The sequence below is a fragment of the Dunckerocampus dactyliophorus genome, chromosome 18 (assembly GCF_027744805.1).
Source record: "Dunckerocampus dactyliophorus isolate RoL2022-P2 chromosome 18, RoL_Ddac_1.1, whole genome shotgun sequence".
NCBI classification, from domain to species: Eukaryota; Metazoa; Chordata; class Actinopteri; order Syngnathiformes; family Syngnathidae; genus Dunckerocampus; species Dunckerocampus dactyliophorus.
In genome coordinates, this window is record NC_072836.1 from 7,851,964 (window position 1) to 7,876,448 (window position 24,485).

General features: G+C 42.2%; 3 protein-coding genes and 1 long non-coding RNA gene across 8 annotated transcripts in view; 2 read left to right on the forward strand and 2 right to left on the reverse strand.

The window, feature by feature from the left end:
• The first annotated feature begins 198 nt into the window (after positions 1-198).
• soul5 (heme-binding protein soul5) lies at positions 199-7,973 on the forward strand. 4 transcript variants are annotated; one of them, XM_054759787.1, is made up of 9 exons: positions 199-356; positions 2,649-2,770; positions 5,825-5,922; positions 6,006-6,062; positions 6,741-6,822; positions 6,897-7,017; positions 7,246-7,382; positions 7,453-7,616; positions 7,709-7,973. In XM_054759787.1, coding segments are annotated over exons 3-9 (660 nt in total). In that variant the 5' UTR covers positions 199-356; positions 2,649-2,770; positions 5,825-5,920; the 3' UTR covers positions 7,806-7,973. The 4 variants fall into 4 exon arrangements, with proteins under 4 accessions (XP_054615762.1, XP_054615764.1, XP_054615763.1 ...); XM_054759789.1 differs by lacking the exon at positions 2,649-2,770; XM_054759788.1 differs by lacking the exon at positions 199-356 and having other exon boundaries at positions 2,453-2,770; positions 5,807-5,922.
• A 2,518-nt stretch (positions 7,974-10,491) lies between these two features.
• On the reverse strand, positions 10,492-15,659 carry LOC129171286 (uncharacterized). The gene is made up of 3 exons (XR_008566761.1): positions 15,032-15,659; positions 14,859-14,937; positions 10,492-13,813 (listed from the first exon to the last, which is right to left on the reverse strand). It is a non-coding gene; the product is annotated as an uncharacterized LOC129171286 (long non-coding RNA).
• On the forward strand, positions 11,369-18,275 carry nr5a5 (nuclear receptor subfamily 5, group A, member 5). Of its 2 annotated transcripts, none has more exons than XM_054759768.1 (7): positions 11,369-11,607; positions 12,932-13,050; positions 13,139-13,280; positions 13,473-14,233; positions 14,861-14,980; positions 15,058-15,205; positions 16,258-18,275. In XM_054759768.1, the coding sequence occupies exons 1-7, from the start codon at positions 11,508-11,510 to the stop codon at positions 16,503-16,505; spliced, it is 1,638 nt and encodes a 545-aa protein (XP_054615743.1). In that variant the 5' UTR covers positions 11,369-11,507; the 3' UTR covers positions 16,506-18,275. The 2 variants fall into 2 exon arrangements, with proteins under 2 accessions (XP_054615743.1, XP_054615744.1); XM_054759769.1 differs by lacking the exon at positions 16,258-18,275 and adding an exon at positions 15,338-15,678.
• Positions 16,620-24,485, reverse strand: part of camsap3 (calmodulin regulated spectrin-associated protein family, member 3) — a 28,217-nt gene continuing 20,351 nt past the window's right edge. The window contains exons 9-18 of the mRNA XM_054759735.1: positions 24,372-24,414; positions 24,208-24,263; positions 23,102-23,171; positions 20,994-23,022; positions 20,541-20,659; positions 20,182-20,474; positions 20,010-20,103; positions 19,045-19,163; positions 18,676-18,794; positions 16,620-18,582 (exon numbers count right to left, since the gene is read on the reverse strand). Of these exons, the coding sequence (XP_054615710.1) occupies positions 18,283-18,582; positions 18,676-18,794; positions 19,045-19,163; positions 20,010-20,103; positions 20,182-20,474; positions 20,541-20,659; positions 20,994-23,022; positions 23,102-23,171; positions 24,208-24,263; positions 24,372-24,414 (3,242 nt within the window). The 3' untranslated portion in view covers positions 16,620-18,282. The remainder of the gene's footprint in view (positions 18,583-18,675; positions 18,795-19,044; positions 19,164-20,009; positions 20,104-20,181; positions 20,475-20,540; positions 20,660-20,993; positions 23,023-23,101; positions 23,172-24,207; positions 24,264-24,371; positions 24,415-24,485) is intronic.

Genomic DNA, 24,485 nt, shown 5'->3' on the forward strand with positions numbered 1-24,485 from the left:
AGCAAACACTCGCCGACACAGCACAAAACAACAAAACCACGATTCTACATGTCGATGTAATCTTCACTTCCTGTTAGTTCGTTGCCAGAAACTCGAGTTTTCTATAAAATGGGAATTTTCAATCTAGAGCACCGCACTGGTCTAGCTCAGTGGTTACTTCGTCTAGTACCAATTCTTTCAGAATTCGCTGCTTCTCAATCCCGACATGGGCTCGAACCACGGGTGCCGTACAGTGTTTTGCTAATGTTCCAAACTTTTTGACGTTTCCTGTTTGTTTGTTTTTTAATGACGCAGTGACAATATGTCACTTCGTGACATCACCCGCGCTGTTTATAAAAGTGCTTCTTTCCCTGCGGGTAAGTGCACTGGCTTAGCTCAGTGGTTACTTCGTTGTTCTAATGGTTGTTCACTTCGATTATCACCATCCCTACATGGGATCTAACCACCGGCGCTGTCCAGTGTTTTTGTATCCTCCTTCCTTCCATTCCGGTACTGAATTGAGTGCTTTGGATACCGATATCGTTATTTTGCTGATATTTAAGTGAGTGTTGGTGCGGTAGGCCCACTTCACTAGAGGGTAATAGACATACAGTACATGCAGTAGGTAGTTTTTTTTCGCTTAAATTGGTTCACTTTACAAAAAACAAGCATACCTGCACTTGTACTGTCATACGAATTGATAAAAAAGAACTCAAGTTGGTTAAAGCCCATACACATAAGTCACTCAGCAGCGACTTCTACTGGTTGTCGTATAGAATGCAACCATGTCGTCTTTCACTTTCACTTGACAGCCGAACGTCATAAATAAGGTTGGGCTGCAACTGCAAATGTTATCCTACGCCAAGCAAATACATGGCCATTTCCGACGCCGATATTGATACCACAACACTTTACCTGAACATTTTTCAATTTATGACAATTTATACCCATACCTGTCAACCCTCCTGTTTTCACTCCCATATTTTGCGCTTGTTTAACTGCGCCAAAATAACTTATTCTTAAAAGGAATGTATAATTCCAAATAATATAATGTAAAAAAATAATGTTAAACTTTAAAAAGTCAAAAATAAATATTTTTTTTAATATAACTATGATTTTTTTTTATTTAACAACCTTAATGACTAACAATATAGTATATGAATTGGCATTTTTCTAAACTAAATACAATGATGAATATTATATTTTAATAATTATAATTAGTATAATTTAATAAAAAATACTTTGTAAAAACTACAAAAGCAGTGAATTAGTACCTTTATTTTTAAAAGAGAAATGACATGACATATCATACTAAATCAATATTAATGGTAATGTTTTTTAAAAACGTTTTGTTTGTTTGTTTGAAGACGTCTGTTCCCTGGTAGATCTTTGCGTGAAAAAGTCTAAAATGATTATGTACTAAAAAGGACAAAAATAAAATGTACTTCATTTAGCATAATTGGAAGTGTGTCGTGGATGTTTTAAGTCTACTAATGATTTATCTCCGTATTCAAATTGTATTGTATGTTTTTTATACAGCACTTCTTATCACTTTAAACTGAAAGTCCCTCATGAAACCAAAAAAAAGCTCAAACTTTTCAAGACAACAAATTCTACTTGTAACACTTTTAAAATGTTGAGGAAATAACAATTACTGCAAACATAACCAGCAGCTTTATACCATCTCAAAGCACCACAGGAAATTCTACTTTTAACACTTTTAAAATCCTGACTAAATACCAGAAAAAATACTGCAATTACAACGAGTAGTTTTAATATCCTTCAAAACACCATATCAACGGTTGTAGGGTTTTACTTCGACCACCAGGGGGCAGAAGACCCTATACAATAAGTAAGTATAAATAAAAGTATGTTTTGCGAAGTTGTAATAACGATAAAGTCAAACAAATAAATTGCATTTTAATTAAATTGATTAAAAATAATATTTTATTTCATTTATATTAATAGATTCGAGGGGTGTCGCGAGGCATCCAACTCACGAGACGTGACGATGCACGAGATCGGCTCCACGGGAACGAAAAAAGACCAGATTTTAACATACATTTTTTTTTTAAGTACAACTAAAAAATATGACTGGACAAAGCTTTTTATTTAACCAGGTGACAAAACAATGTAGGTGCATTTTGAAGTGTTTATTGTCCCATAAATTGACGCTCAGAGATATTATTGTCAAATTTTTTTTAAATCAAATAAATCACTGTTATAATATACAGTATAATAATAATAATAATAATAATAATAATAATAATAATAATAATAATATAGCTTTTTCTGACCTTGAATACTTTATTAATTTACGTCAGGGCTGTCCCGCTGTCCTTTATTAATTTATAATAAGAAAAGAAATTATACTAAAAACACAACATATACATACGTTATACATACATACACATTTAAAGACAAACCTTTGTGTTTTTATTAGTTATTAGTATCAACAATTTAGCTTTTTCTAGTTACATTAAGCCTTTTTGCTCTATTCTTCCACTTTTGCTGCGTTTTTGTTGATTTTATTTCTGCAATGAGCCACGTTCCCCAAGTGGCCCCTGCGTCATACTTTGGACATCCATGCGTGTTTTGCTAGGAAGGCGAGTGTGTCCAAGCTCTACCTTCTCTCCGTATTCACCTCGCCTTAATGTCACCCGGGACAGGCTGCAGTTCACCTGAGACCCTCATGAGAACCGGCGCTATAGAAAATGCATGGATTGACGTGAACAATGCGAGGAGAGTTGGGTGAAGCCCTATAGTCCTATACTGTCGTTGACAGAAAAAGGTAGGTGGGGGTAAACTTCTCAAATGATGATGCCTATTCAATTACTTAAACATAATAATGAACGCTTCGGACAAAAGGGGGAGGGGACTTTTTGTCCTTCCCTAGAATGCATAGTTTAAGTGTACATAACATACTCTGCTATTTTCATGCATTTAGCTTGATTACAATGTGTGCATATCAATTATTTCTATTACTAACTGATCTTTTAGTGCTAACAGTCGTGCTGTGATGCATTTCCTTCAGCTTTCTACTTCAGGTGTAAAACAATACATGTGAAATGCCGTCACTCTTTTTTGTTTTCTTCCCCATACATGAGCATGACGAGACATTTTGCAGTGGGACAAAGAACAAACTCTTGGGACTTGATGTTCTTTCCGGACAAAAACAGGACATCGTGGGTTCAATTGTTATCATTTAGGTCAGGGATGCTCACGCTTTTCCAGCCTGCGAGCTGCTTTTCAAATGACCAAATCCCAAAGATGTACCTCCTAATATAAACACAGAAAATATATATGTGTGTAATATATTTACTATATTTATGAATTTGGGTATTTATGTGCGTTGTGCATGTATATCAGGGGTGCACACACCATTTCAGCATGCAAGTTACAAGTCGGCATGATCCACCTCTTACTTTAAAACATATATATAAAATCTAACCCGGTAAACTTTTAAGCTACTACACTAAATACTAACGATTAGTATTTCACATTCACAGTTTCAAAGTTGACCGGTAATCAAAGTAGTTGATATCTGGCAACAATTCACAATTCAATGCAGTATGGCAATAAAGATACAGTACTTACACGTAATTGTTCAACAGTTGTGTACATAACCTGCGTAGTATGTCAGTTAAAATAGCGACATGGCATTCATTATACACACGCTTCACCCAGTTAGCTAACTGCAAATGCTAGCATTTACTATCAAACATTACTGACAGACAAAAATAAAAATTATTATGCAAAAGACAGTGCAGCCGAAATCAAGGCAACATATTAAAAGGGTGTTTGCAATAAGCACGTTTTCCAATTATTCATGAAATAATAGTTTAACAGGCGAGAATGTACAAAACCCGCATTTTTGTAGTGGAGTTCAGGGCGCCAAGCAAAGCCACCAAACAATTGACCTTTTTTGTACATAACTAGCCGTTACAAATGAACGGATCACTTTTGTTATCGATACAGCAACTTATTAAAAAAAAAATACTACTAATAAAAAAATCATGACTGCAATTACCAAGAATGTATATACTCATGTATTTTTTCATGGCTGTAAATGACATTTAGCCACCCCCTATGGGTTGTGGTCAGAATGCTTTGGAAGACGTGCTAGCATTCATGCAATACAGATATCCTCAAAGTTTTATCATCTTCAAATAGTCAATGGCTGATGGGAAATTACACGTTTTGCTTAAGGGCGGCCATGTTTTTCAACCAATCTTGCTAAAATTTTACACACAATTGTTGAACAATCCCCTAGAGGCGTGTACCAAAGATGGTGTCTGAACACCCTAAAGTTACAGTGGGTGTTTAGCAGAGAGCATTGAGCTGTGGGAGAAATTTCAAGTCAATCCGAGTTTAATAACAGCGCAACCTTGTGGTGTACAGTGGTGTGAAAAAGTGTTTGACCCTTCCTGTTTTCTTTTTGTCGCATTTAAATGTTTCAGATTGTCAAACAAATTTAACCTTAATTTTAATTTAGTGATTGCCCCCTAAAGCTAATAAATGGGCAACTGCAATCAAGCTTGTACGATAACTTGCAATGAGTCTCTTCCAGCGTTGTGGAGGAATTTTGGCCCACTCATCTTTGCAGAATTGTTGTCATTCAGCCACATTGGAGGGTTTTTCAGCATGAAGCACCTTTTTAAGGTCATGCCACAGCATCTCAATAGGATTCAGGTCAGGACTTTGACTAGGCCACTCCAAAGTCTTCATTTTGTTTCTCCTCAGCCATTCAGAGGTGGACTTGCTCGTGTGTTTTGGATCATTGTCCTGCTGCAGAACCCAAGTTGGTTTCAGCTTGAGGTCACGGACAGATCTCCTTCAGGATTTTTTGGTAGACAGCAGAATTCATGGTTCCATTTAAGCAAGTCTTTCAGGTCCTGAAGCAGCAAAACAGCCCCAGACCATCACACTACCACCACCATGTTTTACTGTTGGTATGATGTTCTTTTTCTGAAATGTGGCGTTAGTTTTATGCCTGATGTAATGGGACACACACCTTCCAAAAAGTTCAACGTTCGTCTCATCAGACCACAGAATATTTTCCCAAAGGTCTTGGGGATCATCAAGATGTTTTCTGACAAAATTGAGACGAGCCTTAATGTTCTTTTTTTGTTCAGCAGTGGTTTTCGTCTTGGAACTCTGCCATGCAGGCCGTTTTTGCCCAGTATCTTTCTTATGGTGGAGTCATGAACACTGACCTGAACTGAGGCAAGTGAGGCCTGCAGCTCTTTGGATGTTGTTGTGGGATCTTTGGTGACCTCTTGGATGAGTCGTCGCTGCGCTCTTGGGGTCATTTTGTTTGGCCGGCCACTCCTGGGAAGGTTCACCACTGTTTTCACCATTTGTGGATAATGGCTCTCACTGTGGTTGGCTGGAGTCCCAAAGCTTTAGAAAGGGCTTTGTCACCTTTTCCAGACTGATAGATCTCAATTAATCTCATTTAAGTTATGTTTTAGGGGGGGGCAATCACTTTTTCCACACAGGACCATGTAGGTTTGGATTTTTTGCTCCCTTAATAATAAAAACTTTCATTTATAAACTGCATTTTGTGTTAAGTTGTGATGTCATTGACTATTATTTAAATTTGGTACACTATACAACTATTAGTATAATATACAGTAGAGTACAATAGAATACTGCATGATGACAGTCATGGCCTGTGTTGTTTTATGCTGTGTTGGGACCCATCACCTTTCAGCCACAAAAGACAACACTTCACGTGTGGTGTTCAAGTGAATTGTATGGCATATTGTTGTATTTCATGCAGTATCACAAGCGCTTGTGTTGCTTTTTTGCCTCATATGTACAGTATTGTCTGGACTTTCAGGGCGTGGCCAGTTTTCCTTTTATAACTCCACTTGGGATTAAATAGCTGCGTTGCACCGCATGAAGACTCAGACTGCACCCGACGATCTTTGTCGCCATGTAAGTACGGTAGCCATATTCTCCTGGATCATCAGAAAATGCACGTTCTAGCGTTGTAAAATTGCTTTTTTCCCCCTGCACAGGTTTCTTGCAGGACTTGTTGTCTTTCTGCTGGCTCTCACAGCTGAGGCTGAAGTTGGGTAAGACACTTTAATGTGGCCCTATAAGAAAGTCTCTGCTGCTGTCATATAAGACATTGACAACACTGTGTTGTAGATGGGTTGTTTAGACTGATGTGGTTTGTACGTGAAGGCCTAAAAAAAAAAAAAAAATCACCACCACCAAATCAGCAAAATAGGGTACTGACAACTACGACATGCAAATTACTGCAAAAAAAAAGCAAAAAAGTGAATATCACGGCATAAAACAAATAAAAAATATTGTCAGCTATATATTATATCAGTATACTCTGGTATGATGACACAATGACCAAATAAATACATTTCATTTGAAGAGGTCAGTACCTTTAATTTGAGGTATGACTCTGTGGGCTTTGTTGAGCTCGTTATTGACCAAAAACAAATCAGCTGAGCGGCTCTGTCCCTTCTATATGTCCCTAAAGTTTATATTTTGGACAATATTGATATTTTTGTTGTTATTTAAGAATGGCCTGCCGGCAGATTGCAATTGTATTTTCATGCTTCAGTTTAAAAACCATTAAACACCAAAACTAAGCATTTTTACTGTACGTTTTACATTTTGTTCCCTTGCTGCACTGAAAATGAACCGAATCGTGACCCTTAACACCGAGGTACGCATCGAACTGTGAGGTTGCCATGGCGTTACACCCCTGGTAAATAGGCGTGATGTTTTCACAGAGACTCCTCTAAGGTGTCATTCTGTTCCGAGACTGAGCAATGTCTGCTTTTCGACCTCATCTGTGAGACTGAATACTTTGAGGTGAGTATTTAACATAGACACAGAAAACACTGGGGATTGTAGGTAGGTCACACTTGTCCATTTGCGTCCCTCAGGTCCGCCACTACAAGGGTGTGAAGTGGGTGACCGTTACAGAGACGTCCTACATCATGGAATTTGCAGCTATGAAAGCATTCAAGCAGCTGTACAAATACATCAACGGTGAAAATGAGAACGGTGCGTGTGTTGACAACCCCTGGACATTATATTAGGTACACCTACCTGCACTCTCTAACAAGGTGAAATACAAGGCCTGCAGTGGAAAAGAAAGACTTCTTTGATACAGGATCTTATTAGATTGTGAAGGTGAACCTGCAGTATTGCTGGAGCGCTCCATTCAGCGCTCTCTTTGCGCAGACACAATGTTTTCTATGCAGAGTGACGTGCGCTCTCATTCATTTCCAGGACAAAAGATTGAAATGACCTCACCCGTTATTGTCAAGATAGTTGACAAGAAGTTTTGGGAAATGGGAATTTATACGGTGAGCTTCCTGCTGCCCAAGGAACATCAGTCCAACCCTCCCAAACCTGCAAATACCAACGTAAGCGGGACAGTCAGTGAAACACAAACCATCCATTGCAACAGGAATCAACTGATATTCTGACTCACAGGTGCGCTTCTATGACTCGGAAGATACATATATGTACGTGAGCAGCTATGGAGGCTTGATGAGCTCCATAAGTGACAAGAAAGAAGCTTCAAAACTGATGAAGGCCCTTAAGTCATATTACGCGTCCTTTAAAAAGGACTGCCACTACGGTGCTGCGTATAATGGGTGACTATTTCTTTTTAACACATCACATTTGAATAATGACGATAAATTCTGTATGGAATTGAATGTACATGTATGTGTGTGTCAACCTGCAGTCCCATGACACTGTGGAACAGGCACAACGAAGTGTGGTTTGTCGCAGAGGGGGATCCGGTGTGTTCCAGCAGTGAGGAAATGGAGACTCCTTACTAAACCTGAAAGGACGGCGATGACGTCCAGCTGACATCATCACACAGCAACACAAGAAAAGACGTGCTGTCGCTTTAAGGCATCGCACATTAACACGAGACAAGCACTACATTTGAAATGAAAGTTACTAACAATTGATCTGCCCCAGTTATTCAATAAAGTACTACGAGTTTGCAGTGACTTTTGGAGGTAAATCTCACACTCTAACAAGACCTAATACTAACAAAGTCTATCTGGTGGGGGCGTGAGAGGCAGGGAGGACTTTCAATATTAGTGGAGACGTGCAATGAATTTGTAGTACAGCATGCAATTGGACTCTTGAATATGCTTGTATGCTTCACTGCTCTCCATTTTGTTGCATTTTGCTGGTTTCGGTTTCAGTCAGTACAGTACAGATAAATAAGTACTGTAGATATCTGTTTCTCAGTAGTATTCCGAGATTTCCAGGGGCCCCCAAACGTCTCATAAAAACTGATTATTGATTTTTGTCTTCGATTTAAAGTACAAACTTGAAACGAAACAAACTTGATGGCGCAGTTTGGAGAAAACTGATCCTGAGTTACCCCAGTGAAGTGGAGAAGAGAAGAAAGTGAGAGGGAAACAAACAGTTTTGTTTTGTTTTTAGTCAAAACTACCAATGATAGACAAGACACTCTTGACAGGAGCACAGTCGAGTAGAAAGCATTAGATTTAGGGATGAAGCAGAGAGTGACGCTTTTCATCACAAAGATGTGTGTATGAACGCGCTAAACTACATCACTGATCATTATTAATTAGCAATTGTCTGAAATATGCCAATTTTCACTGTATTTAATGTAAAGATAAATGACAGGACATGATTATATATATTTGTATGTATTAACAGCTCCAAATGAACTGAACATGTCAATCAAACTAAGAGATACCACACAATTAATAGTAGCAGAACATTTCAATCACACTTTAAACCATGTTATTATGAGCTATGGGGGGTTGCATTCAAAGACATCACGTAATTTAAGGTTATTTTACTTGTTTTCAGTGCATTTTCCAGCATGCTTAAATGTAGCAAATTGTACATCCGAATTAAGAGTAAGAGTATCCACTTCATGTTTTTCTTTATCTTTTTGTTTATTTACACACACACATAAACACACACACACACACACACACACACACACACACACACACACGCATTATAAAGCTGTTTTTGTGATGTTCGCAGTGTCCCTGAATGCATCTCGCGTTCTTGTAATGAGAATGAGGAAGTGTGGTTCCCATGATGAACAGACTAGAGACGTGTGTGAGTTGGAGATACATACTGTACAGGGTACGGTGTTGGAATTGTACTGCTGTGGATGTGGTACTGTGGTTCAGGTCAGAGTGAAGTTCTAAAAGAGCATCAGACTGTGTGACTCTGTGGGGACGCTCCACTGGCCTTCTGTCTGCCATCGGAACAAAGAGGCGTGCTTGCTCTGGTGCGCCTACGTTAATTACACACGAAAAAATAACAATTAATTAAATAAATGTGTTACCGCCGTTATTTTTGACAGCCCTAATAAAGAAAATATTTTTTAAAAATTGACATTAAAATTAAATAAAAATTGAAATTTTAAAAATACTATTTAATATACGACTACTTAAGTTAATACATATATATTTTTAAAAATATATATTTAAATATATATTAAGTTAAAAAAACGTAGTTATTTCAGTGATTTTCAACTTGTCACCCTGTTCAGGTTTACAAAATAAAGTATCACAACAACAGTAATATTAATAATAGTATATTTTCACAAGTAGATCTACTGGAGAAAATACTTTTACTTTACGACTGTACTTTGTCTAAGAGTACCTAATGAAGTGCTGGGTGAGTGTCTCACCACCAGAGGGCGCCATTACACCTCAGAAAAATCCAAACATCCAACTAATTTTTAGCTTTTTTATCCTACAACAATGTCTAACATCGAGTGTGAAACGAAAAAGCAGATAATTATTTCATCTCCTCATATTATATTAGGGCAATATTCATTTTAAGTTCATTTAAAGGTTAATGTGCACCTCACTGCCAGAAGAACTGTCATCCTTTAGACCCACTGACTAATTTAGAAACACTTTGGGATACAATACAGTACTTGTATAAAATTAAGTGAACAATTTGCGGTCACGTGAAAAAATGAGGAAATCCCAAGGTAATTCATCTACTCCAGAACTGCTGCACAGAAAAAAGGTGGGAATTTTTCCAAACATGCACCCCCTACTGCCTAGGCTCCCAACGTGGGGTACACCAATTGTCATGGGGGTACGTGAACAGTTAGCAACCAGCCTCCCAATTACGAGTGTGCCTGAACGCCTCGCGGCGCAAGGAGAACGGAGCAGAAAAGAGACAGAGCGCGAAGTTGTTCATTGGTCTGAGTGTATCATATGAACAAATAAGTAAGTTTGATTATTTTGTGCCTTAAGAGTGTCTATTCTAGAATATTTCATTTATATTGGTGTTCCAATTCCCGCACGATGCAGCGGTGAAACTCCGTCACTGTGAGTGGGGCTTTATCATGGGTTGTATGTAATTTTTATACTTCAGATACTGCTTTATCATGATTGTTAAACTTTCCCCTTCAATTTGGTATTAAATTAATATGCAGATATAAACCATAGCTATTTTGAGTGGACAAAAAAGGGAGCTCAAATTCAATCCATTCCAACGGAAGGATGCCAACATCAGACTAAAAACAAGAATAAAAGATATGATGGATAATTACTTATACATTTATCATTGCTCATGTGGAACTTTAGCAAAATGTCACCATGCAAATTACACATTTTTGACCTGGAATTACTATGAAATCAATTAACCAATAAATTATGTTCAATATTTCAAGTTAATTAAGATAAAAAGGTTTATGTTTTTTTAAGTGCTAGAAGTAGGGGATGCAAGGCTTCTGGTCAAATGTCTGAAGGGGTATGTGACTTAAAAAGTTTGGGAACCACTGATCTACTGTATTGACTGTTCTATTTGTTTTTCTGACATAGTGGGACAGCTTTTAAACCTCCCAAATTTGACCCCCATAAATGGGACTGACTTGAAATTTCTCACACAGCTCAATGCACTCTAAAAAAGATCCAGTGTAACTTTCGTGCATTTAGCCGGATCACCATAAAATTTGGCAGACACCTTTAGGAGACTGACAAGCATGTTTTACTTTTTGTCCTTTTTTTTTAAGCAAGATTTGTTGAAAAACATGGCCGCCATCAAGCAAAATGTTGCCACAACTGTAATATACATAAGTAAGCACATCTGCATTATTTGCATCATAGGGGAGCACTTGTTTCGTAAGAGCAGCGCACTTCCTTGGCGACTCCATAAACAAGACACAATACAAAGGAAGAAATGAAGATATGAAATGGGAATATGCAGTGGTGCACTATTTAGTGGAGTGTTATCTTATCAGGCCTTTAGCTTCAGGATGTCTCTATGAATTCACTTCAGTAACATTCCAGCAGGTGGCTATCTGACCGTCTACACGCTGCTCTCACATAGGCTAGGAGTGCCAGTCAGGAGAGGTTTTATGACAGGGTCGACAGACCGAAGTCCACACGTAGGCCTCAAACGGTTGTCAGTCCATCCAGGGCACTCGGGGCTGCGTGCCGGCTCTCCCGCACTGTGCGCCCCACTGTCCTCATAGCAGATCCAAATGGACTGACAGTGGAGCACCTTCAGGCAGAATGGACATCCCTGATCATTCCCAGGAGCAGCAGCATGCTCCTGGAGCACAGGCAGTCGGCTACCTTGATGACATGTTCACTTTAGAAGGAGCATCAACATGTGAGTAGAAGCTGCGGGTGCACCATGGGGACAGCCCAATACACTGACACAGTCAAAGAAGCATCCAGTTGTCATTTTAATTCATTCACAATTATTATGGTTTGTAGTGGAGTAAAACCACAGCATGCATCACACTCAGAGCTGTTTCTAATGGATGATTACATTATTAACTTCTCAACTTCTACACAACTGCAAACTGACAGGGACAGTGTCACTCCAAACATTATCATCTTTATAAAAGCAGATTTTTTTTTTGCATTGGATTAGATAAGAGCTGGTGTACCAAATGAAATGACTGGTGAGTGTACTGCATTAGCATCATTTCAATATGCTTACATTTCGGGAGGGAATTGCCATCTTCCAGTGTAATCCACAGTAGGCCAGTATGAATTATGCACACGTCATATCCATGATGAAGCATAGCAAACTGAATGATGGCGGCGTAACCGACAGTAGTGCGCTCTTCTCTCTGCCGTTGAGTACTAAACCACACACGTGCATCACAGCACCGTCTTCTATTTTTATACTGAACTTGTCATTTCAATACGTCAACAAGTATTATTGTCATGAATTAGCATTTATGTGCATTTCACACACTTGCCTATGGGGCTTTACCTTTTAACCTGCGGCCATTTGGTTGCAGACCAAACTCGTAACCGCTCACCCAACTGCAACATCCGACCTCCTCCAAGGCTAAATGGTTTCAAAAAGTGGGGAAAAAAAATACTTCTAGAGCATCATATTTGTGTTTGTTAGGTTACAGGCTACTTCCTGGATCCTGTCATTATTTTTATTTTGGGGGTGGAGGGGCTCATTAAGTCCACGTTTTGTGTCTTTTACGTCATCCCGCTAACTATTTGTCCTACCATTTACTGTTTTACTATGTCAAAAGGACTGCTGTGAAAAAAGTATTTTGACCTTTGCACAGTACTGTAAATGGAAAGAAAAACGGGAAATCCCATTACAGTAGAATACTGTACATGTGTTATCAGTACAGCTTGGAACCTCCATTTCACAACTTCAACTATCTCAGATTTTAACAAGCTACAGCAGGGTTTTTTAGGCAAGATAGGTAGGTATTGGAAAGAAAACAGAATGCCACTGAAAACTGGAGGAAGCCCACTATATGGCAACAAAAAGAGTACAGTCTGTGCTCATCGAAAGGAGCATGTGGATGGGCTCCGCTGTACGGAAACAATATTTAAGAATAGCCTTGAAATGTTGGAACATCTTGGAGGGAAGCCCACAATATTAGAGTTTGGAAACCCCTGTGCTAAATAAAGTCTGTATCTTTAAGCGTAATGTTTTTACTGTGGTTCCTCAGCCCAAGAGCACAGTATGGAGCCCCGAGACGCAAGGCCTGAGCCCAACGAGGGCTGTCCCGTGTGTGGAGACAAAGTTTCAGGGTACCACTACGGCCTGCTCACCTGCGAGAGCTGCAAGGTAAAACCTGTGATGACAATGTGGCAACATGCTGTAAGTCACAAAGGTCTACTAACGTAACATAACGTGATAACGTTCGTCTTTGCAGGGTTTCTTTAAGCGCTCTGTGCAGAACGACAAACACTACACCTGTGCAGAAGGACAGAGCTGCCCCATGGACGTCTCCCAGAGGAAGCGCTGTCCTTCCTGCCGCTTCCAGAAGTGTTTGGCAGTGGGCATGAAGAAAGAAGGTAGAACGATCATCACACAATGCACTTTGCTCCTGTCAACTTGACTTTTGTTCCACTGGCACGCATACGAGCGGTGCTGGTAATGACCCAGTTTACATAAGATGATTTTATAAGGCAGAGATAAGCTCAGCTATTGGAAAAAAAAGTGCTATTTCCGGTAATGGCCTTCTGTTTGTCCACTTTTGTGTTCAGCAGTGAGAGCGGACCGCATGAGAGGCGGCAGGAATAAATTTGGGCCTCTCTACAGGCAGATGAAAGAACAAAAAGTGCAACCCCAGACAAATGCTGCCCCCTATAGAATCAAAATGGAAGTAACGCAAAGGCTATGGCCTGCCGCTGCAAGTGACTGTCCAATCATGTGCAACCACACAAGCGCTCCAGTGTCTCCGGATGCTTTCCATCAGCCTCACTTGATGTATCCCTCTGGAATGGGGGTGTCTGGTGCACACTTACCTTTTGACTGCACTGTGGGTGATGACAGGGTGGCCCCTCCTCTGCCGCTTCCCTACGCCGGACTGCATCACCAGACATACCTTCAGGAGGAAAGACAAACACCTTTGAGTTACAGCCCGGCTCCTTTACACTACTCCCTGCACCGAACCCCCAACAACTCCTACACGTTAAGAAGCGCCCCATCTACGTCATCATCGTGCTCCACACAGAGCTCCAACATCCCCCTCACGCCGCCCCCTGACCCTGCCAACGCTTCCACCTCCACGAGCTCCACCAGCACCGCCATGCAAGCTTCCAGCTTTCTTAGCCAACTCCTTGAAGGGGAGCAGGACGAGAGCCAGCTGTGTGCCAAAGTGGTGGCAAGTCTACAGAGGGAACAGGCAAACCGAGGCAAACACGACTGTCTGAATACATTCAGCATCATGTGCAAAATGGCCGACCAGACATTGTTCAGCCTGGTGGAGTGGGCCAGGAACAGTGCACTCTTCAAGGAGCTGAAGGTGAACATACCTCACTAATATGAGCATCTATACTCAACGGTAGCGCACAAATGTTGCGAAGAGACGTTCAGAGGCACTTCAGCTACTTGAAAGCAAGTTGTTCTTTATTTGGGCAGGCAGTAGTCAGGACGGAACTCACAGTGAGCTTGGCATATTAGGAATGAAAGGGAGGTAACTACGAAGAACACAAACCGTGGCAATGGTGTAGACAAAAAGATCAAAACGATAAGCAGCATACAGCAAATTTAACACCAACAGATAAGCAGACACAAAGGGCCACAACAAATACTACATGGAATGACAAAAAGCAACTTGCATAACATTAAACATGTAATATTTACAACTGTTTTACTAAGCAGTCCAGCAAAGAATGCTGGGAAGCAGGAAGTAGTCCCAGCGAATTTCAGCAAATCACTTATTGTTTGTATTTGTATGATTATGCCATACATGTATTTCTGGCGTTCCTGCGTACTACCAGTTGAAACCCATGAACCGCCACTGGTACTCCTACCCCAGTTTGAGAAACGATGCCCAATTGTAAAACACTTCTCACTGTAAGACACTAGTGCTAATTTGAGTTTCTGTTTACATACAGAACTGGAAAAACATATATTATTTTACCTACAGGTAGAAGACCAGATGGTTCTGCTGCAGAGCTGCTGGAGTGAGCTGCTGGTCCTGGACCACCTCTGCAGACAAGTGACCTATGGAAAAGATGGTTGCATTTATCTTGTCACAGGACAACAGGTCAATTAAGCTACAACTCTGAATGTGCCAACCCTTCCAAATGTTTCCAACCTAATGCATCTTTCAATCTGGAGCAGATAGAGCTGTCAACCATCATCTCGCAGGCTGGAGCTACACTGAGTGGTTTGGTGACCAGGACGCAGGATCTGGTGTCCAAACTGAAGGTCCTCCATTTTGACAGACAAGAGTTTGTCTGCCTTAAATACTTGGTGCTTTTTAACCCTGGTGAGCTTTATCTTACTATTTTTTCAGTAACTACGCACAAGGAAGCCGCATGTGCTGTGATACCGCCATCAAACGCTAAATAGTTTTGCTGCAAATGAAGATAAAGTCGTTTGTTTTCTTTTGTCGCCGAAGAGAATAGATTCCTGGCACCTGACCGCAACCGAAGAGTCCCGCCGTGTATTTCTAGCCTCTTACGTCATTCACGAACCAGGAAGGAGCCTGCCGACGTATAAACACAAAACAACACCCTATATTTTGTTTACTTTGGTCTAATTTGTCTAATTAAATTGGTTTATCATTTCCCCATTTAAGTCATTATGGAATCATTATCCCAATAAAAACGAATACAAATGACTTCGTCATTTCTTACGTCACAAACCAGGAAGCGGCCTGCTAACGTTAGGATAGACAAACACATTTTGTGGTGAAACTGTTGCAGTGTAAACTTATCTGTTTACTTAGTTAGATAACGCTAGACGTCTTAATACTGAAGATATGATCATTCATTCGGTGACTAGACCACTTTTCCACAAAAATAATCTATTAAGGCAGCACTTGCTTTACATGGCTAACGTCATACAGTGCCCGGATGTTAAACTTCCGGCAACAAAGCGATTCGGATTTCAATGCTGTTGCAGTTTGCGCGCTTCCACATTTACACTTAGCATTTGGGTGTAAAAGTGCGTTCCGATGAGAGGTACGGCAAAATGCAGTTAGTGGACTAACTGGAGTGGTTGCGATTCACAATTAAAAGGGAGAGAAGAAGTACAAACGAATAAATATTGCGATTGTCATTTCCGTTAAGTGCGCAAGGACAGCAGTCGATTTGGGACAACACCACACTGTCAAAGTATGCAGTGTACATAGCACTGTAGGATATACACATTGAAGTCTAAGTACCGAAGTGCTCGAATTGAAACACAACCTTTTGCTGCAGTCACTCTTATCACGTATCATTTGAATGTATACGTTAATCTAAGCATTTTGAAACATTAGTGTGACTAATTGTGAATTATGTGTTGGTAACGGTTGCATGTTTACTTTCTACATAGATGTGAAGTCCGTGCAGAGTCTCGGGCAAGTGGAGCACACTCAGGAGAGAGTGAACAGGGCGCTGATGGAACACACCCAGCGATCTCACCCGGGACATTCGGACAAATTCGGCCAGCTGCTTCTGCGGCTGCCTGAGGTGCGCAGCATCAGCCTGCAAGTTGAGGAATATCTGTACCAGCGCCACCTGCTGGGCGATTTGCCCTGCAACTCTTTGCTCACAGAGATGCTGCACACAAAACACAGCTGAGAACAAAAGAAGAATGAACAAGAAAGCTGCAGCTTAACAGTCAGGCTTTTCCTTTGATGTTTACATGGTAGTATGAGACTGTAAATTAACCAATTGCACTGAAACTGACTGGCACAAGTGGCCTCTGTTGCTGTGATGTAAAAAAAAATGTAAATACAATTTCAACGCTAACATGAACAAATATGACAATGATTTAAAAATGATTTTTATTCTGGTCCTGATGCAAGGAGAGCTGATGAATGACGAATGACAAACATAAAAGTACTGGCACAAATTTGATGACAGAAAACACAAAATGTTATGACATGAGGAGAAAAAAAAAATACTACCTTAACCAACAAGTACATTAGTAGAACCTGAAATTAAACATCAAATCTAAAGCAAACTAAATAAATAGACCCCCAGGTGGCAAGGATTTTGAGGGGGGAGGATTGCACATAATCAAAATGTAGTTATTGCAAAACCACATACTACTTTTGATAAATAAATACACACATCCATAGTCCATGTGCACACATTCTTAGTTTTTTCTTTTTAATTTTTTTCTCTCTCACATCCATATTTAATTCATTCATTTGTTGGAGGCAGCCAGTGATTGCTAAGAGGCGGCACAAAAGCTAACGGGTCAATTTACCTTAATAGCAATATTAACATCCCTGGCAACTACAATAGTAAAAAGTTTGGCCATTTACATTCCTCCAGTTTTACATTGCATGGAGGAGTCTAAATAGACTTGAGTGGCTTAGATTTAGGGCTGCTACAGTCCGGAATAATCCTTCATCAAGAAGCCTTCAGTTTATAAACCTGGACATAGGAAGGAAGTCCATTTATGGTAATAAACAGACTCCCAAAGACAAATAGGGTTCAATCCCTCCACCCACACCCTTCTCACATACTCATTTGATCCCAAAACACACATCTATCTATGCAGCAGTGCAGCAGACGAGCTTATTTCAAGCTTACAAAGGGATTTTAACTTTTTTTTTTTTTTTAATTTTTAACAAATTCTCAAAAACAAACAAAGTAATCAGCATTCATTATGTGTCAAATCAGCATTGTATCATGATGAGTATGAACTCTAGCCCTCCTTCATTTTTTATTTCCAGTTTCTTCACCACATGAAATAAGGAAAAGTCATTCAATTCATCGTTCGGCCTTTAAGGGAGGCTTAGACGATTTATCCAGCAAAAAACGTACAAAAGACATCCAAATGTCTGACAGCATAAAGTTGAGTGCACAGGCGGAGGAATCACGCAGCCTTTCCAAAACACCCCTGAATAGGATGAATGGTTAGTGTGTGCCTAACATTCATACAGTATGAGAGTAGTCTTTTCCAGATGTGATGTGTCAGTCTACTGAATAGCGAGTAAGCCCTAGAAAGAAGAAGAAAAAAAAGGCAGAGAAAAATGAGAAGATAGAAACAGGGATTACGAGGCATGGGGACTACTCCGGCCCTAAGTCATGTTGCAAGGCAGTGAGGTTGTCCCATCTTGGGCCAGGGTAAGGCAAGGCATGAAGGAGGCAGAGCGCCAGGAAAGCCAACAGAATGTGTCGTACAATCATTCTTCCAGGAGTACTGAGGAGAGATGCCATCAAAGCAGTTAGATGTTGAGTGGTTCATCCATTTTCTTGGCACATAGCGCTGATTGTTGTCATGGTCTCATGTGACCTAAAGACTCCGTCACTCCAGTTGTCTGCTACTAATCTAAAAAAAACAAAAACAAAAAAGCAAGTACAAAAGCTCCCTACTGGCCAAAATAGAAAATGTTCCTGAAGTTTATTTTGGGGTGCTGAGCTTCTTGGGAGTTCCCGGGCGCTTTTGCCAGAAGTAGCTGGGGATGGTGATGGCGTCCACGCTCATGGACATGGTCTTGGACGGGATGGCCGTGAACTGCTTGCGGTCGGAGCTGTACTTGTAGATGGACTCTACCATGTCCAGCGTGATTACACGCGGGCCGATGCCGGTGAGCCGTGACATCTCCTCCGTCTCCGGGTTCATGGTGTAAACGGCCCGGAACTGGCAACTGGAGTCCCGGAAGAGGATGAGGAAGTGGTTGGCTGTGCTCTTCTCCATTTCCTGGAAAAGTGTGGCAGAGGTGGGGGGGGAGATAAACAAGCATAGAATCTTGTTAGCATGGACCTCTCTGTTGGACTCTGTTGGATGGCTCACCTCTACAATCTTGTTTTTCTGGGGTTCGTTGACCTTGCCGGCCAGGCAGCAGCGGGTGATAGCGTTGTGGATGATGAATTTGTTGGACTTAAAGCTGGGCTCCTTATATAGCTTTGGCCCTGCACAAAAATAAAAAAAAACAAGCATACCATGAAGAACAATAACAAGACACACTAACAAACAACAACCATGGAGGAGAACGAGGATCTCCTGTATTTAATTCTACAGCAAAAAGACTAAATTCAAACAAGTGGAGATTGAGGGCAGCAAAAAAAAAAATGGGCCGCAGCAGCAAAGTGGAGACTGTGGAGTGTAATACTGCAGCATCAAGATCAAAAACCTTGACTTTGGAGCATTTGTCCTACTAACCTGTGTATTCTGGAATGGAGGCGGTGGAGGAAACAGTGGATCCGTTCTCCCAGTCCCTGTCTCCATTGTGGGCGCTCATTCGTCCCGGTGACATGAGGCGAGACGGTGAGTGGGAACGACTGCAGGAGTAAAAATACATTCATGTTTCTGGACATTGTACGTAACAATGGGTACGTTTACATGCAGTCATCATAATTAGAATATTAGCAATAACTCGGTTGCGCGCGGCCACATAAAGAGCAATAACCCATTTGAAAACCAGAATATGCTCATATTCCGGTTTTTAAAAACCCGAATATTACCCCTGGGTTAGTCCTCTTCTAACCTGAAATCGGGTCATGTATACGCCTTCATTTGTGTTCTGCGCATGTTCTATTCGAAAGGAATCTTTGGCAGGAACTACTTGTAAACATGACGACATGCAAAATCCCACACTTTTGGAGCGAGGGGAAACAAGCCACCTCGTTAGTGTGGTGAAAGACGGGGAACATTACGTCTTTTATTGATGGTAGAAAGTACCGCAACAGCGAAATCTATCAGAAGGTGAGCAAGCAGTTACGCGAAGCAGGGTTTGTATGAACACATCCGGGGAGCTTTGGGGATATAGCATGGATGTGGATGGCAAGGCTCCGGCTCCATTTCTTCACGTTCTGGCCTTCCATTAATGAAGAAAGTGAGACAGAATAGTGTCAAATACTGGTGGTGTGCCAGTACCAGGACCAAAACGCACACAAAGGGGGTCATTATCCACCGTGCCGGTGTTGTTGTTGTTTTTTAATACAGGCAGAAGAAGCGGAGATGACGCGCATTGCGTCATGATGTTCACCATGCGTCAAAACATTGTCCGTAAATTGTCATGTAAACGGGTTATACCTAATGTCTCAGAAACCGGAATATTGACCTTAACCCGAATATTGACGGCATGTAAACGTAGTCAATGATGGCTCAATGTGGTCAAGTGTTACCTGGCAGACCTCCTGACAGTCAAGCCTCCAGAGTCATTAGCCATGGAGGACAAGTTCATGGTGGAGTGGGAGTACACCTTATTGAGCCTGCCGCCTAAAAGGAGAAAAAGACATTTTGCTAAAGTATGGGAATAGGCTGGCTGTGTATGCTAAGACTTGTGCACTGATTTACCCAGGAGACCCTTGACGGGGCTGTGAGCAAGGGCGGAGTCGTCTCTGAACACGGTCTTGGGTCTCTGCTTCTTGACCCCACGGACCGTGGTGGGCTTCTGTCTCAGCACCTTGTCCAAGTCCTCCATGATCTTCAGCTGTTGCCTGCGCTCGTACTCCTGCCGAGTGAAGTCCCCTCTGCGTTGGGGGGTTCCCTCTGCCGGGGGCGTGCGCGGTGCCGGAGAGGTGCCAGGGGTCTGCGGTCGATCCTCACTCTTATTGCCCCAGCCTTCAATAACCATCCACTGGGGCTTGCTGTGGGACAGATGATCAGTCAGAAAACTGTTGTATAATTGTGCAAGTCTTTGGATGGAGTCTCACTTTGATTCTTTTTCCTGCTCCAGCTTGCGTCTCCGCATCTCTTCCGTTCTTTTCTGCTGTTTCTCCAGCAAGGCGGCTCTTCTCTGAGCCATCTCATCCTCCGGTCGCTCCTTGTCATCCTAACAACAGAGACCACTTTTAGAAAGGCATGATAAGGTGTAATAACGTTACCATCGGATTATTACTAGGATTTGTTATTCTCGTAGAAATGAAGGGACTGACAACCAAACTGCCAAAGAAAGGAAGTTATTGAGGAATACAGCAACCGTCAATACATCACAGCACGTAGCAACCGCCGGATAACGCAAATATGCCCCCTAGTGGCTGTGAGCAGAATAGGGCAAATTTAAGGTGAACTTTTGGGTTGTAATTCCTCTTGCTGTTTACTCTGTGATCTTCTCCTAGAAAAAGTTCCATACAAGGGAATGGATGAGTATTATCTGTCTCTCCTACCTTAAAGAAGAAGCCAACCCCTCCTTTGGTCTCTGGCTCAGTCTTGTCACTCATGGAATCTGAGAAAGGATCAGGTACTTGGTCCTCCTCCTCTCCATCTCCTTGCAGGGAAGACAGCGAAATCTCAATGAGGCTACTCCGCTTCCCGTTGACAGCGCCTGCAGGCGGGGCATCACTCTCAAAGGAGCACTCCGACGGGGCACCAGAGCTGGAGCCCCCACCTGTCATCCCCTCCTTCCTAGCCACAGGGCCTTGCGAGAATCTTGGTTCCATGTCCATGCTAAATATACTTTCATAGTCAGTGGAGCCCGCTTCGGACAGGGCGTCATCTGCGGGGGGACGGGGAGTCTGGGAGGGTGTCGGTACAGGTGTGAGCGTCGCTGAGGAAACGGGTGTCGCTGCCAAAGAGCGAAGCTCATCGAAGCTGTCAGAGTTGCCAATGGAAAACGAGGAAGAAGTCTGAATTTGGGATTGCGAGGGGTTCACGCGGCGAAGATGGGGGATGCGGTCCACACTCTGCGGCGCTGTAATGACCCTAGACAGGGCTGGGACCCTTGCATCGGAGGGGCGACTGTGTTTGGGGCTCTTAGGGGGCACAGACTGGGTTCTACGATGGGCCACTTGAGGAGACTTTGGAGGAGTGATGTGGTTTGTGAGCCTGCGGGATGGCGACGGGGTGGCGGAATTAAAGTCCCGGGTGGATTCCCGTGAGAGGCGAGCAGGGGAGGGGGCCGGAGTGGAGTTTTTGGGGCTGGGTGGAATGACCCAGGATTTGTTGCTGGAAGATTTCTTTTGAATGAGTTGGTTCTGCTGCTTTGTAAGTCGTTGCATGTCACTCTGCAGAGAGCTAAGCGCTGCAGTCAGCTTGGATACCGCATTGTTGTAGTCTCCAAGTGGGGCCATCTTTTCACCCTTCTCTGCTGGGGTGCTTCCCTTCTCTTTGCTAAGTCCACCTTTAATATTACTTTCCTCCTCCACAGAGGGGCGCTGTTCTTCTTCCGTACCGGGCAGCCGTTCCTCCTGAGTCAAGCAAGCAAGGTCTTTGTCGGTGGAGGAGGTGCTGAACTGACGTCCTTCAGCCTCGCCATCCTCCTCGTGCTGCTCCTTCTTCAACTGCAGAAAGGCACTCTTGCCCAGCCGTTGCCGGTGCTTTGCAAAGATGGCCTCAATGCGCTTCTTCTGGGCTTCAATCGCTCGCCGCTTTTCCTCGAGACGAACCCCGAGCTCGGACATTTCGTTATTGAGCTGAGGGCTCTTGCCGGGGCTTTCGTCAGCCATTATCTCCCAGGTGGTCGATTGCGGAACAGGGGGGTCCGTGACTTTGCGAGAATCTCCACTCTGCTTCTTTTTGCGCTCCGCAAAGCTGGTCATCTTCACGCCGCTGTCCGAGCCCTCCTTACTACTGCTTCTAACGGCATGTGCACAAGCGGGTGTGCTGGGAGTGGACTGAGCCCGAGGAGTGTCTTCCGACGCATCAGAGTCCACGCTGCCGTCTCTTAAGACCGAGTCATCATCTCTTGAGCATTCAGAAGCGTTTCTAGTCCGAGTGGGCTCTTTGGAATCTCTCGCAGGCCGTTGCATCATTCCTGAGCGTGTCGGTGCAGAGGAGCTGACGGGCACAGAGTTCTCATCGTGTCTCGAACTAGCCGGGTCGTCAGGAGAGTGGAGGTAGAAGCCATCAGGAGCACCGTCAGGGTGTAAGCGAGGCTCCATCTTACTCTCATTGTGAATGATCTGAAGGGCCTCTTCAATGGTCGGCAGCTCTCCCGTTTCATTCGCAGCAACGCCATTCTCCACTAATCTCGGATGAATGGGATTCTGGGTGGACCAGGAGGCTCTGTGGACACCGTTGGAAGCAGGTGGTTTGGTCAGGTCCACCGGAGAACTGAAGGTTGGCCGGGTCGTGTTTTGACTCGATGGATTAAGCTGGTCTGAGCTCACAGAGCGGGTTATCACAGGGTTGCCCATTACAATGTCCACGTCGCTGTCCAGGCCGAAAGGGATGCTGAAGGACACAGCTGACAGGGGCCTGGTGAGATAGATCAGAAAGTGTAAGTAGAAGAATGCATAAATGAATAAATAGTGGTGACACAGCAGTGAATACACACCTGTGTTTCTTAGTCCAAGTCTTTCCGACTCCTTCTAAATGAGACATTGAGGTAGACTGATTCAAAGACCCTGAGTACAGTGGGACAGACACACACACACACACACACACACACACACACACACGTAAAGGCATGCACAATCACAGGGATGCAACAGTGACAAAAAAACATGTAGTGGTTCTGATACATTTTCTAAGCACTTTTATAAGATGAATATTCAAAACTTGTACAACACTACTGCAGTACATTACAGTAATATACTGAGAAATACACACAGTCACAATTATTAATGTGATTTCTGATGTATAAGACGCTACGTTTTTTTTTATGCTTTGAAAGAGCTATGTGGCTAATTTAGGGTCACGTTTTAATATCGCAACATCTCGTATGCTTCAGAACAGTCATTTTGCCCTTCATGGACACACCCTCATGGAACAGCCTCGAGGAACGCGTGAAGCTGTGCGCTGGCTGCACAACTCCTGCCACAACACAAAGCGGCGTCCTATCACAGTGCTAAAGATATGGTCCCCGTTGCAACAGTGGAAAAAAATGATTTAAAAACCTGCTGAGAACAATGGACTCGTAATGTCCAGCGAGCTTCGCAGTCACAATTATTTAGCATGACAAGGAAGTCCAAGGAAGTAAGACAGTTGCTGAGCCTGAAGCAGTTGACAGGTTGGTGTTCCTGGCACGAAATAAGGACATGCTTCTAAAAATATTTACCTAAAAAAATACTGAGTTGCTGACATTTTAAAATTTCCTCTTAAACCGGGCACGCCTTCATATTTTGTTCTTTTGTGGTTTTGTTGTTAGCTGAGGATTTGAGCATGGCTGTTGTTATAATAATATAATATAATATATAAATTTCCTCTTAAACCGGGCACGCCTTCATATTTTGTTATTATGTTGTTTGTTGTTAGCTAGTATGTTATATTTGACTTTTTCTATATTTACAGTATTTGAAAAAGAGAATCACTTTTCAAACCTTCAGGCCTTTTTAAGAACTGTAAGTCATGTAGAGTCATCATGAAAAACATAAAATGACACATAAAAACAAACGGGCACAATGGGAAACATTGTAAAATATGTGTTTAACATGATCTCACCTGATGCAGGGGAGGAAATTGGAAGAAAGGGCTTCTTGAAGATTGACGGAGAGGTGCTGTAAAGCAATAAAAACAAAACAAAAAAACACTTCAGTTCCTAAAAAACTGCTTCATTTAAACAACATATGCTACAAAAGGCAGTTTGTATTTATCAGGAACCCCACCTTATACCACTCACACCACGAGGCGTCGCTGGTGTAGAGCCTTCTAAAGGTGAAAGAACATCAACATTAGGATTTAATATTAAATATTCAATTATTATTGGTATTTGTGTTGGT

Excerpts from the sequence above, each read along its gene's own strand:
- soul5 (XM_054759787.1), top strand. Across the intron at positions 7,383-7,452 it reads CCAAACCTGCAAATACCAAC|GTGCGCTTCTATGACTCGGA; the intron begins GTAAGCGGGACA and ends TCTGACTCACAG. Across the intron at positions 7,617-7,708 it reads TACGGTGCTGCGTATAATGG|TCCCATGACACTGTGGAACA; the intron begins GTGACTATTTCT and ends GTCAACCTGCAG.
- nr5a5 (XM_054759768.1), top strand. The coding sequence starts at position 11,508 with ATGGACATCCCTGATCATTCCCAGGAGCAGCAGCATGCTCCTGGAGCA. Across the intron at positions 11,608-12,931 it reads TTTAGAAGGAGCATCAACAT|CCCAAGAGCACAGTATGGAG; the intron begins GTGAGTAGAAGC and ends GTGGTTCCTCAG. Across the intron at positions 14,234-14,860 it reads CACTCTTCAAGGAGCTGAAG|GTAGAAGACCAGATGGTTCT; the intron begins GTGAACATACCT and ends TTTTACCTACAG.